Source organism: Sciurus carolinensis, chromosome 12, assembly GCF_902686445.1.
Source record: "Sciurus carolinensis chromosome 12, mSciCar1.2, whole genome shotgun sequence".
NCBI classification, from domain to species: domain Eukaryota; kingdom Metazoa; phylum Chordata; class Mammalia; order Rodentia; family Sciuridae; genus Sciurus; species Sciurus carolinensis.
Genome location: NC_062224.1, coordinates 12,486,549 through 12,505,634, shown reverse-complemented (window position 1 = coordinate 12,505,634; position 19,086 = coordinate 12,486,549). Strand labels below are relative to the sequence as shown.

At 34.9% G+C, this 19,086-nt stretch overlaps 1 protein-coding gene across 2 annotated transcripts in view; it reads right to left on the bottom strand.

Annotated features, from left to right (window-relative positions):
- Positions 1–348: 348 nt before the first annotated feature.
- Net1 (neuroepithelial cell transforming 1) overlaps positions 349–19,086 on the bottom strand; it is a 53,739-nt gene continuing 35,001 nt past the window's right edge. The window contains exons 1-10 of one of the 2 annotated variants that reach the window (XM_047520995.1): positions 11,906–12,170; positions 6,919–7,026; positions 6,312–6,479; positions 5,860–5,922; positions 5,442–5,538; positions 5,237–5,313; positions 4,269–4,526; positions 3,663–3,833; positions 2,526–2,712; positions 349–2,262 (exon numbers count right to left, since the gene is read on the bottom strand). In XM_047520995.1, the coding sequence (XP_047376951.1) occupies positions 1,856–2,262; positions 2,526–2,712; positions 3,663–3,833; positions 4,269–4,526; positions 5,237–5,313; positions 5,442–5,538; positions 5,860–5,922; positions 6,312–6,479; positions 6,919–7,026; positions 11,906–11,998 (1,629 nt within the window). In that variant the 5' untranslated portion in view covers positions 11,999–12,170 and the 3' untranslated portion in view covers positions 349–1,855. Of the gene's footprint in view, positions 2,263–2,525; positions 2,713–3,662; positions 3,834–4,268; positions 4,527–5,236; positions 5,314–5,441; positions 5,539–5,859; positions 5,923–6,311; positions 6,480–6,918; positions 7,027–11,905; positions 12,171–19,086 lie in introns of those variants that run through there. The other variant, XM_047520996.1, reaches the window with a different exon arrangement.

Below are 19,086 nucleotides of genomic sequence, written 5' to 3'. Positions count from 1 at the left end.
CTTCTGAATTTGAATTTCCTAAGGAAGGAACCTGGGGTACCTAAGTCAAGATAAAAAATAAAACAATGTAGAACGCTTTGCTCTTAAGTTTTACTATTTTATCTGTAAAGTGATCAGGTGTGCAGTTGTCTTCAGTATGATTGTTATTGCTGATTATACTTTGTAGGGTTCTTCGAAGTTTACACAAGATTCACAGACCTGACTTAAATCTCTTACTCATCAAGGAATTTCAAAGATTTAATTATTTATGATTTTTATAAATTTTCGTGAAAGCTGCCGATTATCTATTTCCTTTGCCATACCAACATGTTTCAGCAGATGCCCCAAAAAACATCCAGGCAGGAAACCTTCAGGGTGATTATGTGTGTGCTTTTTTTTAATTGTATAATTCATTTATACAGAGAAATCATTTGATTGATCTATTTACAATCTTTTCCAATTTTCACTTCTACTGGCAAATATATTTCACATGATGTCAACACTGACTTGAACTGATCATCATAAACCTTCAATGACACAGGGTTTTTAGCCTTTTCTCCCCGTCTCATTTTAACAAAAACATTTTGCAGTTAAGATTCAGGAGTCTTTTTTCCACTTTATGAATAAATCCACCAAAATTGACCTATATGGTCAAATTTTCAACACATTTCATTGTTTCTTTTCAAACTTATTATTTGCAGGTATCATAAACCAAGGCAAATAAAGTTCACATCCCCTCAAGCCTTCTACAACTTACTACACACCCTCGAATAGAGCTTTTCTATCTCCTTTCACCCTCTGGCACAACCAGACATTTTTACTTTAAGACAATACTACTCTCTTTCCCCCTCTGTTTTCTTTTACTTAGTACCAGTCGACTGCCTTCCCTCTTGCTTTACAGACAACACTAAAACTTTCAATGAATTCCTTGAAGTGGTTTTCTTTCAGTAGTCTAGAATGCATGGAGCCATTTTCATGTGTCTTCACCACCCTGAAATGTTGCATCGTAAAATTTTCAATTTCTTAATTGGCTCAAAAACAGTATGGCTTGGTTTCACTTGGTAAAGTTAATACAATTAAAAAACAAAAACAACCCCAAAATATATATTTATATCACACACACACACACACACACACACACACACACACACACCCCTACCTTTTTAATCAGGAAGAAAAATAAAGACATGCCAATCTGAAAAGGCATTAAAGTAAAAAAAATAAAAGCAAATGCTAAAACTACTTTACAATAAAAAATTAAATAACTGGCAGGATAAATGAATGAAAAATGAGGAATGTGCAGTGAAAAGCTAATATATAGCATTCCAGTTGATAAAATGGAAAACTTATTAAGTTTTGTGGTTTGTTTTCCCAGGAAGCTATTTCAACATAAATTTTGAGATACTTCAAATATAAAATCTCGGTGCCAATGTTAAAATTTCAAATTTTGCAAGCAAGGCTTAATAAAGAAAACTGGTAGAATTCCAGTATTTGAAAAATTCTGTTTTGGCTGACACTGTAAATATCACAATTGATTATTATTGGAAAGTTATAATGGGTTCAGAATTAGGGGAAAAGTCATTTCATAAATATTTCACTTGATTAAAAATACCAGGCTTGCATGTTCTGAATAATCTGAGAAAATATCTTTTTAAAAAAATGTTTGCAATTTAACAGTAATCTGCATATCTTTAGCTGCCATCAAAACAAAAACAAAAACAAAAACAAGACAGAAAAAAGAACCCAAAACCATGAAAATGTTACAACTGGTACAAAGTAACCCTACGATGCGCCCGTGCTCCCATTATAAGGAAAACAAAACTGTACACATTTATAAATAAACAATCTCTCCACCAGTTAATACGCAGATCTTCCTTTACACCAGAGTCTCCTTCCGTTTGCCACTGAGCAGGGCTTTGTCCCTGGCTCTTCGGAAGCCAGCCTGTGTCCGGTGTGCTTTTGCACTCTTGGTGTCTGTGGCCGCCTGCAAGCTGGAGCTAAATTCTGAGGAGTTTTCATCACCTTCTACCTGCATTGTGCTGGAAACCGTGGACGCCCTTCTCTGGGCTCTGAGGTTCCCAACAGAAGGGTTGTTCTCTTCACACTCTTCGTGAAGCTCTGGCAAACCCTGAAGCTCTGGTGGACTTATAGCCTGCTGGAAAGGGGCCATGGCGGTTCGGATACAGTTGAACCACTGCTGCTTATGGAACACGTCATTGGCTTGCAGAGTGTGAGACTGGCCTGGAGAGGGGTCTTGGAAGCGGACTCTGAAGATATTTTTAGCTGTAAAAATGAAAATTGAAAGAACAGAAAAGAGATCTAAGAAACTGTTTGAAGAAAGTGGTCTTAACATGGCTACTAGTATTTCTGTAACATGCACAGTTCAAGTGAGACATCACAGCCACGAAACACCTGAGAGCTTAATGTGTGTAACAAGTACAGGACAAGGGAACCTTTCATTTTAGAATTCTTAGAAAGGTTAAAACTAAATTTATTTAGGTTCTGAGCTTAAATTTCTTTAAACTATTTCAAAACTTGTATTTTACCTTTATCTGAGTTGCCAAAAGCCCCTCGAAAGGAGCCTCCCATGCGCACATCCCCATCCTGCAGGTCTTCGAGCACCAGCTCCTGGACTGGGATGGGCTGTCGGTAAACCTGGTAGGAGTGGCGCTCGTTTCGTGTAACAGGCCGAGTCAAAACCAAGATGTCTTGAAACAGGAATATGTAAAGTTTCTAGAGAAACGAGAAACAAGTGTTTTCTAAATATGGAACTTCACTGATTTTAAGTGACTGAAATATACTGTTAAAAACTTGATTTGACATTAATTTCATCACATTTATTTTCCTAAGATCTTTCTTTGACTTCATAAAAAAGTGATTTTAAGACTGTGCATGTTTTATTTGGAAAATTCAACCTCAGACTTTATAAAGCTTTTTTTATTGGTGTGTGCTACCAAGCAACAGTTGAGAGCACTATGCATTACAAAGACTTGACTATCAGCAGTCTCATGACTTGAAACACCACTACTGCATATCAGTTTTCTAAAAAGTAGGAATTAAAAAATGCAAGCCAGAAGAATGTTAATGGTTCCATTCTGTCCACACAAATTTAAGCCTTTGTAAAACAATTATGCTTTGTGATGGAAATTAGATGCCAGATTTCATCTTTTGAAAGGAGCCCCCAACTTACATACTGTGCTTTTAAAAAGCACATCATAAACCAAAAATATCATTCCATGGCTAAGCTTAGTTCTAGTAGGTACTTTTGTAACTAATATTTCAAAAATAAATTTGCTTTCATTCAGTCTGCTGCAGAAACTTGTTGAGTAGTGCTAAAAACTACTTCCATAACTACATTTTTCAAAAATTATTTGAAGGATTTTTTTTCTTTAAACATTATAGAACTTAGGAAAGAATCTTCAGCTAAACAAGTTGGTTTATGCTTTAAAACTGGGAAGTGCTATTAATTCTTTTTTGACACATTTAAGTCTATTATTCTGTAACTACAGTAAACAAATGTTTGCTTTATCAAAACTGATAACAAAATAAAAATTAGTAACTTTCTTTCATATGCTATGAATTTAGTTTCACAAACTTGCTTCATAATTTACACGTAAAAAGTTGAGCAGGGTGTGAAAAGGAAAGTAATAGCTTACTTCCTGTTAGTACTGAGATGTACTCACATGTCCATTTTTATTCTTCAGTTCCCCATGGCACAGAAGCACTTTACTTGCTTCAATTCTAGGGTCCTTCTGCTTCTCATCCAGATACTCTAGCTTGTCAATGTAATATTGGCACTCAGATTCGCCTTTCTTCAAGTTGATATCGGAGAGAACTTCTTGTATTATCACTACCTACAAATCATCAAGAAATGGAAGGATTAACTTTGGTATATAAATGTAACCTGCTTCCCTATAGAGTAATAAGGTCACACGAAATGACAGAATTAAAGACTTTAATTAATTCAGTCAGTCCCTTCATTATATAGATGAAGAAACAGTCTCAAACTGGGTAATTTGTCTGAAGTTAACAGCTAGTTAGTGGAAAAGACTAGATTAAAACCCAGTCCCTAGACTAAAATATGTATGTAAAATATAAGTAAAACACATGTGCATTTCCTTATTACTTAAGCATACAGTACACTAATCATTTGGTACTTAAAAACAACAAAACCCTTTGCTATGCTGATTCAATACATGTAAGATTTCAGAGTACCATTCTATACTTCTCTAAGGCATCTCAGTATATGAATGAAAAATAAAGGGTTCATCTAATGGACTACTACTTACTGCTTCCTCCAGAAGCTGAACATCAGGGTGGTCTTTTGGAGTGTGTTTAAGAATTTCTTTTAACAGTAAAGGGTATTTGACTAGGCGACTTCGAGGGATATCTAGGAAGCTCCAAAGATCTAGTTTTCGACTGAAGGGAGACTCAAGACATCGCTGAAGAAAGTCTTGGACTCTTGGATCTTGTTTCTTTTGATCAAGAAGAGCTTTGGCTGCCAGCTGGTTACTACAATAGCCTTTGTAGGCGTTCAAGCCTGGTAACTGAAGAGTAATAAAAACAAGTAAGATGAATTCCTGCTATGACTGAGTGCATCCATAAGCTTGTGAACATGAAATGCAAAATGACAGTATAGCTATGCTTGAGTTTTAACAAGCTGTGGACATTTTCTTAAAGATGACACTTTCTTAATGGGAGCAGAAAAGTATTCTGGACCAACATCACAACACTCTGATGAGTTCCTAAGCTGGCTGAATTCAACTGAAGACTCATGTCTTCTATTTCCCCCAATTTCACTTATATATGCCAATTGTTGAGTTCTAGACACCTGAAATCTTTAACCAATCTTCACTAATCCTGAGGCTGTTTATGAGTTCAACTCTTCCCTGACAAGGGTATAAATGCAGAAACTCTTTCATTACAGAATCCCCAGTATTCCTTCTTTGAACAGTGTCTAGCATCTTCAAGCAGGCACTTGAATTGTAAAGTGAAGGAATGCAACAGATAATCGACAGCATGTAATGTGGGAATTCTGTCCAAGTAGGAACATATTTGTAAATATATATGTAACATGATCAAACTATACCACTAATGAAAAAAAAAGGTAACATTCACCCCCATACAGCTGTTTAGTTTTAATGCCTTTTCTGTTTGCAGAATCTAGTTATGGAATCAAATTGTTTTGTTATCCATCACAAATTGTTATATGGCAAATATACAAGAAACTGATTGAGGTCAACAACTCAGTATGTACCCAGTTCACAAGAATGTGACCAATCTGCTCCACTGTTCCATCAGGCTTGGTAGCTTCTCCTAGTCTTGCCAACAAATCTGAAGTGCAAAAAAGCAGAAAGACCATGATTTTTAAAACAGGTGAGAACTATATCACTTGTTTAGATTTAAAATTACTTGTGTTACTGCTGTTTAGATACTTATGAAAATTAAGTAGCATATCTAACCTTCATGCAGAGGTATATAAGCATCCAAATCACCAAATATGTGTGTGAGTTCTTCTTCTGACATGATAGACAACTTTAACATGGGGTCATGGTAGGCCTAATCAGAGAGAAAAGTGTGTTATACAAAGATCAAGCAAAGCAAACATGATGAGCAATACACTTGAATGTGTATGAATACATAAAAAGCTAGTGTGGATTCTATTTGCTACACATAAGAGAAATTAAAGTATATCTCAATTCCCTAATACTCAATTCTAATACTCATATTTGAAGAGATATGTCTAAACCTCATCACGGAACTATCTTTACCAGTAGATATTTTCTCCTTTATTACTTCTAAAGGTTAAGAAACCTATTCAGAATTTTTGAAATGTAATTTTTAAAAACTTGGGCACCTGATAAAAAATGATCTACTAACCTTTCTTGCAAGCTTGAGATCCTCAATTAAATCCTGTTCACCTCGGGACATTTCATATATTGCCTAGAAAACATCCAGCAAACATCAGAGGTCATTCCTTCCTTTGAGAAAGGAAAATTATGTATAACTGATATTTACATTTAACTGATGCTTTGAACATGCCTTTTTTAAATGACTTAAGTCTGAAAACTATAATTCAGAATGGAATCTCAAATAAGAGGCTGTCATATTTTTAAAATTTTACCCATTAGAGTTGTTCAATTTGATGACTGCCACCCATCACAAAGAACTATTCACCATGAGTTATGAACTGCTGCTTAAATACAAAAAATGCAAGTTAATCTTGTCGTACTCATGACTATGCTGTTCTTCTGGCATAACATTTAAAAAGCAGGTCTTCTTTTCTTAGTATAAGCCAATAAAGATGCTCTTGGTGCTGAAAGCCAGCATACCTCCTGACGTTTGATTTCTCTGGTGGTCAAAGATTCCTTCATGCTGATATCTAACATCTCTGACCACAGCACACTGCTTCTTCTTTTGGCTGGTGTTGGGACTGTCGACCTACTAGATGACTTCTGGGCAGAGGCTGGGGATCTGTGGTCACCACGAAGGGTAAATGACTGAAAGAGGCAAATAAAAGAAAATGTGAGACATGGTGGCTACAATAATTATTCTGTTTTTTTTTTTTTTTTTTTTTTTAAAGTGAAGAAAGAACAAAACAAAGTTCTGAGAATTTCTCGATGCATAAATCAGTCATCTGCCCAAGTTTCAATCTATCATGTAAAACTATTTGTCAGCTCAAATTACTTTTTAGGGATAAAAAATAAGACTATCCTTTGATGCATATTACTTCAATAAAGGTTATACAAACATTGTTCTGTTAATACTATTACTTACCAGAAGATTCCAAAAAGAAAACTCATATGTTTGAATATTAATAGTACAAACATGTTTGTATAGCTCAAAGAAAGATATAAATTTCAGGCTTCTATAAAAGTCCACAGACTTCTATCATTTATCCTTCCGTGTACTTATTTATAAATATATATATGTTTTTACCTGTATTGTTTGACCAAAGCGTCTGACTGCTCCATTTCTTACAGGGGAAATTAAGTTTGCTAAGGATGTGACCCGAACAAGAGGTCGAACTCTTTTATTGCTTGGCTCCTGTGAAAACAAAACCAGACTACACTAAATGTGTGTTTAGGTGTAATGATTTCATACAAGCCTGGACAAAGTTAAGCCCTCTCACAGAACAGTATTTGTACATTGTAAGATGGAGAAACACAAACTCTGAAAATGAATGTGTTCTTCACTGTTAAAACAGACTACTATTGAATAACTTGCTAAAAATGAGTATTGAAAGAAAGGCCAAATATCTGAATGTCAGATTAAGAATGAAAAAACTAAGATTAAAACAAAGAAATTATATTTTAAAATTATATAGATTTTAGTTTAATGAGGAAAATAATTTAAAAAGACCTTATAAGAAATTTCAAACATACATGAAAGTGGAGAAAAGCATTATGGGTCACTCAACTTCAACAGTTTCTGGTATAACTATTTGTCTTATTTCTGCCCCTACTTGAATATTTTAAAGCAAAACCCAGACATTATAGAATTCCTTTCTAAAGTACTTCAATTAGAGAATAATTTATATAAACAAATCTGGTATTGGAACGAATCAAAAAAATATCTATGCCATGACAGGGGACTGATTACAAAGCTGCCAGACTCTAGGAGTCAGAATGTTTTGGCTCAAATTATGACTCTAGTACTTATTAAGGCATTTCCTGGATCTTAGTTCTCTCATCTGTAAAACAGGGCTAATAGTTATAACTTCTTAAACAATGTTGTTGTGAAGATTAAACAAGTAAACAGGGATCAGAACACTGCTTGGTACATACCAAGTTTTAGTTTTACTGCTAACATTCTTAAGGCATTTCCACCTACTACTTAAACATATGGGTTTATAAATAATTATGTCCTTTCTCACATAATTCATTTATTAACTTGAAGGAAAATATTCACAAATTCAGAAGAAATAGTTATTATTTGTTAGCAACATGGGGGCATATCACTAGGTGACTCACATGGTTATTCAAATAAAAATGGCAGGTCAGAAAACAGGAATGTCTATTCTTTACAATGTTCATGGGATATAATTTTTTGTATTTGGTGCCTTCAACAATTTTAAGATGATTTTGATGAAAATTCAGAAAGATATATAATAAAAAAATATTATTAAGATCACCATTTAAAATTGCAAATTGTCATTTAAAAAGATAATAAACTTTTTTTTTCCTAAAAATTCTTTGACACAACTAAATTCACATAAAAAGTAAGCGATGAGGAAACCAAATAAAAAAGTTAAAAACATTTGTAATGAAACTTCAGTGACTGAAATATCTACAGCAGCAATTACATTTACTGAAGCTCCTAAATGTGTGTGCGTCTCAGAAAGAAATGTGAACTGCTGAAAAGACTTTGTAGATAATTAGAGAATTCAGAACCTTAATTTTTGGGAGAGAGCGAGCGAGAGAATGAGAGAGAGATGTTAGGCCACTCCCCAATTTCCAAATAACTCACTGCAAAGTAAAACTCTATGAAACCCCTAGTGTGCAAAAGAAACCTTCAAGATATGCAGTAAGATGGCACACGCTGTGCAGCGGAAGATGTGTGAATGTTTTTACCACATACATCTGCGCAGACTGAGTGACACACGCGTGTGCAGAGGCCAGCGCGAGGCATTCCTTTCCATTTAGTAAAGACAGTACAAAGAGTCTAGTATTTGAATGAAGATAGAATTACCTCACAAAGTAAGATATGCCAACATTAACTAGAAACAAAGCATCAGAAAGTTCTGTTCTGCTTTTTTGGAAACAAAAGTTAACTCCTCTTCCTTATTGAAGGTTTAACAAATTTGACTTTTCAGTAAATCATAATATCCCTAATTCCAACTTAAAAGAAGTCTTTGGAAAGGTGCTCCTCCTGGTGAATTTGAAAAAAGCTAGTTTAGCTAGGAGGAAAGGAATTTTTGATATCTATTTTATTACATGAAATCAAATCAATGTTAAAATTTTTTATCTTTATAGAATTAGTGTACAACTATTAATTTCCTGGCAATAAAAAATTATGTAATATTAAAAAAACTACAGAATTTAGATTTAGATGTAAATATATCACAACATGTTTTTGACACAGAGACTTTGTTTACACAGTCTCCTTAGGGTGGTGGGATATCATGCCAAGCAGTATTTGGTGGTTAAGTTCCATGGTTCTTTAAAAACAACTATAATTTTATTTCTCCACAAAGGACAGGTTACTCTTCAGTTTATCAAGTCTAAAATGCATGGCAAGGAAGGATGACGCTAAGTCACAAAATATAAGAGGGGGAAGGGAAAGGAGGAGGACACCTCTGTACTCTTTGTATATGTTTTTGGGGACCCAATAAAACCTTCCTTCTTTAGTCAAAGAACATATAGGAAGAATGCTGGCCGATATAACACAGGGGTTTAGTATACATGTATTTCAAAAGAGAGAAATTTTAAGGAATAAAATAACTTTAAGTGTCTGATTATGAAATTTAACAGTGCAATACTGAAAATGGCCTACTGCCAAATTCAGAATTCATATGCTATTTGAAAAAAAAATGCAGAAATTTTTTTATGGAAAAGTAATATGGATAAGGCATTCATGGGTTACCTTAAAAGCAGGGACAAAAAACCTGTCCCTTGTGGAACATAGGTTATGACTAGGCCCATGTGATTTAGAAACCTATGTAGTAGTTCTAACCAAAAAAAGTAGTTTTTCTTTACAGGTCCATGTGACCAATTTCAATGATCTGAATTTTGTTATTAGAAACCTAAATATATGTCATTGTCACAAAACACTTCTAAGACAAGGTTTTTAGAGAAAACCTATTCACCTCTCCATACTGACAGGAAACAGGTAAGGTATTTGGAGGCAATGGGAAAAAAAAAAAGAGAGAGAGAGAGAGAGAGAGAGAGAGAGAGAGAGAGAGAGAGAGAGAGAGAAAGGAATATGCATAACTTCCCACCACCAAAAGTAAGGCTCAGATAATGGTGGTGGTGGTGGTGGTGGTGTATTTGTTTCGAAGTCCTGGAAGCATGTTACGGTGAATACAAGAAGCTTAGAAAAACAGATATGGATACTAAAACTATAACTCTCCTCAAAGACAACCTGAAAATCATGGGAATAAACAAAGAATACCAAAATAAGGTTTCCATGCTCAAAGAACTTTCTACTGTACACAATTTTTCACCAGAGATAAAGTTCACTTAGAAGGGGAAAAACCCAATGCTCTCAAAGTTTATGTTGTTTATTTTGGTTAATTTTTAATCAGACTATCGAGTTTAGATAGACAGTCCTATGTATTATTATAGGAAATCTGCCTTCACACTGGGCTTTTACTTACTTTTCATAATTCACTTATAGTCAGATTTTTATGCCCTAAAGTATTTTCTGGATGTCTATAAACAGAAAATTGTTAAGATTAATTTAGTCTTTTATCAGGATATATTTTACAGACAAATGCGACAACATGGAAAAATTCTGTTGTTAATTTAGCTTTCTGTCAAGAAGGTTTTTTCCTAACGATGCCATTTAGAGAGGATATTTTAGGATACTGACTTTTCTATAGTCAATCAAGTTAAGACAAAAATTGTTTGTGTCTGGCTTTATTTGTTCTGGTTTACTAGATTAATAATTCTTTCCTACCTGATGAGAACTTTAAAATCGGAAGAGTAAAAATAAAGTTATCTTCAAAAAACATAAAAATGAGAATTATGATCACATGGGATTTTTTCCCCCTTTCTACTTGGAAACAGAAATACTCAAATTATTAAAGCATGTTGCTAGTTCTAAAACAAGACATACCTGGTGTTCCTAATCTTCAAATAAAGGTATGCCAGAAACAAGGCCCATATCTGATACTAAATAAAAAAGTCTAGTTCTTGATGGGTCAAAAGATGATCAGTTTCAGTATTAATATTGATGACTATGTACGGGTAGTTTACTCACCGAAAACACATATATTTAAAGAACAATGAGGCACATAAGCAAAAACCAAAACCAAACAAAAATCCAAGGCAATCCACACCAAAAAAAGAGCATACCTCCTAAAAATGGTATCCATTTTTACTGCCAAAAGGTGTATATGTATGTATGAAAAATGGCTTTAATGAGGCATACAAAAAACTGCACATATGTAAAAATGTATAAGTTTTGACATATGTATATATTTTCAAACCAAAATTGAGAGATGTAGTTAGCTTAAATCAGGAACATTATTTCTATTACATATGTAATAATGTAGTATATACCAAGAGTACATACTTTGCAGTACATAGTACAAACAGAATACCACATAATACTATATTATGGCATATATAGTATTATATCAAGATTATATAAAATGTCATAAAATAATTTTATTCTGATAAATGTTCATAAAGACTTTAAAAAGCCAAAATGACTTCAGAAAATTAAGCAAGGAGAACTACTTAAGCAAGGAGAAAGAACTTAATGTTTCAGTGGCTTAAATATTCTTACACATTTTTTTCTTTCTTAAGAAAAAAGTGGCACACAATGAGCTTATTAGAGGTGGAAAGAAAAACAAAACACCCTCATCAGGTCAGACAGCACGTTTACTTGTACTTTGTTCACTAGAATTAACTTGTAAGGAAGAGAGTCTTATTTTTTCTTACTTCATTAAAGCAGTTCCTAAGACTTGGTAATATAAATTCAATTAAAAAAAAAAAAAAAAAAAGAAACAACCACATTATCATCAGAAGGAAATGTGACAAATTTAACCAGAGAAGTATATATATTGTAAGCTGTTACATATAAGCCTATTTTATTTTAATTTAGACCACAGCTCTTAAATTATTTCAAACTTGCTTATCAATCAGTCACATATTTTAAGATTTAATATGACCAAAAGTTTTATAGTTCATAAATTATTTTAAAAAAAAGTTCCATCGAGTTACAAAACATTCTTTGGCCAGTTTTCTTAAATTCTTACCTCTTGTTCTCGGAAGGACTGGTTATTAACATCTAGGACTCGGATAGTCCTTTTAATAGGTAGGAGACCTCCAATATCATCATGCGCCACCATGCTTTTATCGAGTATCCCTTCAAACCTCTTGAATTAATCCACATGCAAGTCAGCCCTGTAAGGAAGCACCTTGGAGGCGTACAGGCTTTTCTTCAGAGTGCTCAGCCTCCATTGGCAGCCATGTGCCCATGCCTCCTGCTAGTGGTGGTGCCGGCCGCGTCTGCAAACCGCAGGCAGCAAGCACGCAGACCTCAGGGCTCTAGGGGCGGGGCTGCAGCCAGCCAGGCTCCAGGGGCGGGGCCGGTGCCACGTGACTCTAGTTAACAGACAGCTGGGTACACCTAGGCTTCTTAGCTTGCACTGTGCAAGAGAAAGCCCTATCAAAAGGTATGGAACTTGTATACCAAGAGGGCAGGTGAGAAGGAAGCAGGGTTAAAGACAGGTAGAAATGGCTCTCCTTGATTTCAAATGTGTTCTCAAAGGAAAATGAAATGCTATCTAAATTATCTACTCTTTCACTTAGTCAAAGAAAAGGGCTCCTTTTTTTCTCTAACATTCTATTGCCTAGGAATAGAATCAACTTAAAGAAAACAGGAATTTAGGGTTAAATAACAATATACTCAAGAAAAGCCTAATTATCCAGAGAGCTTGCTTTTATTAAGTGCAAGCATATTTGCAATTTTAACATTATCTGAATCTTTTATAAGATGGTTTTTACCATTTTTTTTTTTTCCCCTGAAGACTAGCAGGGTAATACAGTAGGCACACTTCAGTTTATTACAGAAAAATATCTCCTACTGGATTAGGGGTAAAGTATAACTTTTGGGATCAGTATTACAACAGATATTTTTCCTGTACTGTTTAAAAAACTTAAAATCTGTATACCAAATGTTTTGTAACATAAAAACATAATAGGTGATGTTTGTTCTAAAAATGTACAATAGGGGCTTTCTCTAAAGTAAATGAACCGATCTTGATATAGTTCTAATACAGTCAGTCAAAAGAATGACTTAAAAAGTCTTGTGATATGCAAGTGAAGAAATAAGACTAATGAAGGTAAAGTGATCACCCTGAAGTCCTATCCTACACCAGTGACAGTTTTCTAAATTTCTAGTCTTAAAAAGTTTCCTCTATAGAACAACACTGTTGGCTTGTTAGGGCCTGCTATGAAGCATATTTTCTTTTTTAATACAAATACTGTATATTATTTAGATTGGTAGGATTATCTAAACTGGGTATGATATGATGCTAATAATTTGCGGGAACATTTTTATTCTTAGTATTTATTAGGATAAGAGAAATCTACTATGTACAAAGCATCATTCTAGATGCTTTCGTAATTAAAACAAAATTTCACACCTGCTCCTAAAGCACGAACAGACCATTGTGTAAGGTAGGCCACATGAAGTGATACTGATACAAGATGGCTTTTGCAAATTGCAAATAAGAGGTGTAACTAGTAAGTGCCCAGGAGTTCAGAAGGAGAAACCACTTCTGGCAGTCTTCGAAGTTAAGACATGGCTGGGAAAGACCCTAGGGAAAAGACCCTTGTAAGATGTTATTTCAGTAGGGCCTTGAATGCCATGTTATTTTTCATAGGTTTAAACAAGAGAAAAATGAAAATGGGATGAGGAGGTAAACTCGCACTGTAAGGTCATAGGCTGTGGGTAAAGACATAAGAGCAGATGGCCTTACAGAGCAGGTGAGAAAGACAATAAATCATGCTGTAATAAGAGATACGTAACTGGTGTTCAAGGTGGTTGAAAGATGACTGAAAAAAATAATGCAAAAATCACAAGGTGGTATCAAGAACTTTGCCTAAGGTAGGGGCATTGGGCAAGGAAAAGGATATATGCAAGAAGTCAAAGATGCCTAGATTTTAAGCACAGGACTATTAATGCAAATAAAGAAATTAGGAGTAAGTTTTTTTTAAAAAAAACTTTTATTTTGGACATACTGAAAAACATAAATGAAACTATTCAGTTGGTAGATGATGGATGAGGCCTTGGAGAAAAGGCTGGGGTGGATTTAATCTGGAGAGTCAGATACATAGAGATCAAAACTAAAGCCTTGGGAGTAAATGAGATACCTGAGAGGGAAAATCTGGACAAAAAGAACAGTGGTCCAACAATCCAACTTTGGAGGAATAGGGAAAGAGAATTCTGCAAAAGTCTGAAGGAAAGAAAGAAGTCAAGAAAATAAAAGGCATTAATTACAGCAAAGATATTAAGGAAGTTAAGATCCATGGACTTGGGGATTACACGTTTAATGAGGTTCTCAGGAGTGCTAGTTCAGTGGAATAAAGACAGGAGAATTAAAGGTGTTGAAGAGTGAATAGAGAAAAATAGTGGACAAGAATACTGCTAATAGCAAATAATCTATAAAATACAATTTATTAGGGTTTGTGGGATAGTGTTAGTTTCTGCAGGAAGGACCATCATTGCCCTTCTGTAGCTACCAACTTATTTTGTATATAAGATGATGCTAATGCTTCATTTTTCTGCTTTGAATTTTTTAAAGTGATTTTTAAAAAAAGATTGGTTATATTTTATCATCTATTCTCTATTATTTGGTCACATACTTGGGAACTAAGTGTGATTTGGTTGGCCTTAAGAGTGGAAAACTGTTTGTAGAAGATATTTCCATTGAGTTTTACAGTGGAAGCACCTCAAGAATGTGAACTCTACTTCCCTAATTTTACAGGTAAGAGGACTGATCTTCCCAAGTTCTCAGAGCTGTAAGAACAGCCTAGGCTAGAACCTCACAGTCTGGTTCAGTTAGCTTCATCAGTTAAAAAACAGTGTGAGTGAGGCCAATACTTTACGGTCACTCAGTGTCATGAGGGAACAAAGGATAATGTGCAGCAAGAGTTAGGAAAGAGGTAACTAGGGAGTTCTCGTGGGTCTCTTACCCAATGTCTTTCTCAAAATCATGTTTTTACATTTAGTTCTGTTTGAAGTTATTCCAAGTTAATGAGGGGAAGGGATTCTTTCATTTTCCTCTTAGCTGGGGACTCAAGAGGTAAAGGTGTAAGTCTTTATATGTACAAACAGAAAGCATACATGATACAAAAAGGATCTAGTGATAACAAAAAAAAATTCCTGGCTCATCAACGATGGAAATTTTAATTTCATTTAAAATGTGTAGGTTTGTAGTCTAATTATATGTGAATGTTCAATTATCACTCTAAGAGAATCCTTAAGTCTTTGGTAATGCTCCATAAAACCAAGGTGCAAGGTAGACAAAAAGATAATAATACAATTGTTGTTGTTTAATTAAACAGTTCAGGAGAGATCCTATTTCAATGAATCATAGTATTTTTTCGTGTTGTTAATAGCAATCATTTTCTACTTTCTACAAATGACATAGTGGAGGCAGATTGGTTAATTATCTTTGTGTAGAAAATCTAGAATTTATAAACCTAAAAACCAAACTGAGTTATATAAAAACAATAATGCAGTTTTGTAAAAGGGATCAAGTTTTTTTTTTTTTTTTTTTTTTTACTGGTTTCCAAAGACATGCTTAGTTATAGCCTGTTTTGTTTGTATGGAACCTTTAATGCTTTCTTCTAAAATATGAATAAGAGAAAGAGAATGTTGTTTCAAACTTCTCTATAGAAAAATGACTGCTATACGCTATACTACTTATTTTTCTCACTCTTTTAATGTGAAATATGATTTGAAATTTAGAAAAAATTAGAGCTTAAGAACATCTGAGCTGGGGATGTAGCTCAGTGATAGAGAGCTTGCCTAGCATGTGTGAAAGCCTGAGTTCAGTTCCCAGTACTGAGGAAAAAAAAAAAAAGAAGAAAAAGGATAATCTTTACCATTTTGGCCTAGGTACTGTTTTTACTTACTTATATCTGGAATAATAATAAACATTTAAAAATTAAGCTAGGAAAGCCATATTATGCGCAGAGAAAAACATCTAAGTTCTCTGCTGCCCTCTACAGGAGATATTGTGACTTACAATGCAACTGTTAACCTGTTTTTCAATTTTGTAATTGTTTGCAAGGACATTGGAAAGAAGACTATAACACGTCTTTGAATCTGTAGAAAAATATGAATATTTAAATATCATATTTAACATTTAAATATCATTTAAGTGTATTAAAACTCCACAGTTCACAAAAACCACACACACACACACACACACACACACACACACACACACACGGAAGTTACATTTGGACTAAATGAGTCTGAAAGAAACTAGTCATAAAATTATATGTGGTTTTGGGTTTTTAAGATCATTTGGATTAAAAATTTCAAAAATCTGGATTAAAAAATTATTAAGAATTTGGTTCAGGAAAAGGTCATCAATTTGGAATAATTAAATACTGTTAGAAAGAGGTATATATACAAAACAGTGTGGCAGGCTAAGAAGTATGGCAGTATCAAAGCAATGGTTCTTTTTGCAGTGATAATAGAAACAGTAAATAAAATAAGGAACACGTGTTTTTAGTGATGACTTTTTATCTCAAGTATAAAGGTTAGCAAATAATTTCCAGTATAATGTAAGATCACTTATGCTTATGTAATAGGATGTTGGGTGGGATTCCTCTCATTTTCCCTGAGCTTTATCTAAGATTCCACATTAAAGACAAAATACTATTGTGTCTTGGGCCCAGTTTCCTCTTTTTGCAGCCCACTCTTACTTCAGTCACTGCTGTAGCAACCAGCTTCCTTTCAGATGACTGCAGCTCCTGGCCTTAGCTGCACTGTGCATCCCCTGCCTTCCTTCTGTGCTTACTGGAGGCTGCTGTGTAAAATCTATTGCATAATGTAGTCTTGGAGGGTGAGGGATGGACACCACAATGCCACCAATGACTAGTGGAGCACAGGAGGACCTCTCTTCAGTCCCTTGAGAAACAATGCTGTGGTATATTTTATAATGGCTCTACAGAGGGCCCCAGTGCGACCAACTCCTGTTGCTTACAGTGGTGTCCAGCTTAACTATAGACACTGCATGAACGTCCTGTGTTTTACTTCCCCATCCTGCTCCCTGTGATCACACCTCAAGATCACTTGTCAAATAAGCTCTCATTTCAGGTCCTGATTTCTGGAAAGAATTTAGGCTAAGCCACTGACAATAAAACTGGTCCTAGCAATGAGACACACAGGATGGGATTCTGGAATAGGATTTCTCATTAGTAAAATGGTGACATGGTATGGATCAGGATGAGATACAGATGAAGCAGTAAAAGCAATGACTTATGTACTTGTGATAGCAAATGAATGAGAGAAGGGTCAGTGGTAATTTTAAGGACTGTAGAGTTGGGCTGACTTTTATTAATTAATTGCTTAAAAAGTCTTGCAAAAGCAGTTGGCAGATCCTTCATTATGTTCTTAGTTATTATAGTGGGAATAGTCAAGTAAGAGTCCCTGAAATTTCATTACCCCCAATTGGGTCAAAATAAATCAGAAGCAGTATTGCACACCAGGAGAAAATGTAGAGATTAGCCATTAGCTAAGGTCCAGAATATGGAAGTGTTGATCTCCACTATATGTTCATTCCATTTACCTGAGTGCTTCCTACAATGAGATGGACTGTGGCAAATGACAGTGGACCACTGCAAACTTAAGTACTTAAGTAGTTCTACTCTCAGCTATTGTATAAAATGTACAATCTTTATGGGAACAGATCAATGAATTCTCTAGCATTGGTATATGGCTACTAATCTGGCCTATGTTTTTTTTTTTTTTTTCCCAATTCCTATTAGTAAGGTTGATCAAAAGTAGTTTTATTTTCTGGACATATGACTATTGACCCAAACTTAGTACATTCTGAAAGACAGTACAAGCCTATTTGGAGCTAGCTGACAAGTATTCATATTATCTTTCCTAAAGATTATAGTAATTTAAAATAATATCAGTGTCAATAAATTCTGCTACAATTAGAAGAAACTGGAGGTTGCCTTCCACAATACGTATAATGCGAGGCAGGACTCTGGAACAAGGCTATGGCAGTGGCAGTTTTAGTCTCACTGAATCTGCCCATAAAAGCACTTGGAACAAAGACTGCAAAACCAAACCCCAAAGTCAGTATGTCTAGCACTAACTGACAATCCAAAATTACAAGTTCACATGGATAAATCGACTGCAAGACCTGTATAAGAGAAGAAAGCAGAGAAATATGAGGCATCTGCCAGATGTGAGTACAGAATTCCAAACTGTATTCAAAGCAGAGTGAGATAAGTCATTTTGGGAAAAGCAGCTGAAACTAGGAAGGACTTTTAAAATATACTCAAGGGTGATGGTTAATTGGTACATGGTTGGTACACTTGAACCTTAAAAAAAAAAAAAATTCACTTGCAGAACAAAGCTCTATACTATGGAGAAAATTTGGAGAGTAGAGTTCAAATCGAGTGGGACAGAGAAGATGGAAGCAAAGAAGAAGAAAAAGCTGGAGAGGCAACTTGGGAAGTAGGAATATATGTATTTATTTCTCAAAAAACAGAAGAGTAGAGAGCTTTAGTCAAGAAGCTAGAAAAGATCTCCTGAACTCATCCTTCCTTTTCAAAACTATTTTTCACATAAAATAAGCAATAGAAAAGAACTGTAGTCAATTCTCATAAAACTTTTTATAAGAAAAAATAACATCCCAACAATAGAAACATGGTAGAAAAGTATGTGCACAAACATTAAAAATTATAACAATATTTGAAAAATAAACCATGAGACAACATAAATAAGAATTTGAAAGATGATAAGAATTAAAGAGGGGGAATCCAAGATGGCAGAAAAGAGGGAGGCTGCATTCCTTGTTGCTCCGTAACTTGGGTTTCAAGCAGAAGAAAATCTGTTTCTCTGTGAGGCAGTCTTTGCTGCTCATCGATCCCCTGCTGTTTACCCCATTTGTCCAATGTGATCACCTGGCGTCTGCCAGCATATTACTAACTTTTTGAGTGTAGATTGCTCACTGATTGCCACCTATCATCCGCCATTTGCCTGTTTGCCTGCTGCTTGCCTGCCTATCGCCTGCCTTTCACCTACCCATCACTCACCACTGAGGTTCACCTGCTGATCGTCTACCGGTAGCCTGCAGACTGCCCAAAGACCACTAGCTGCTGCCCACTGTTGCCTGGAAGTCCACTGTCAAAGTACCTGCAGGTTTGGTTACACACGGCTACCACCATTTTGGGACAA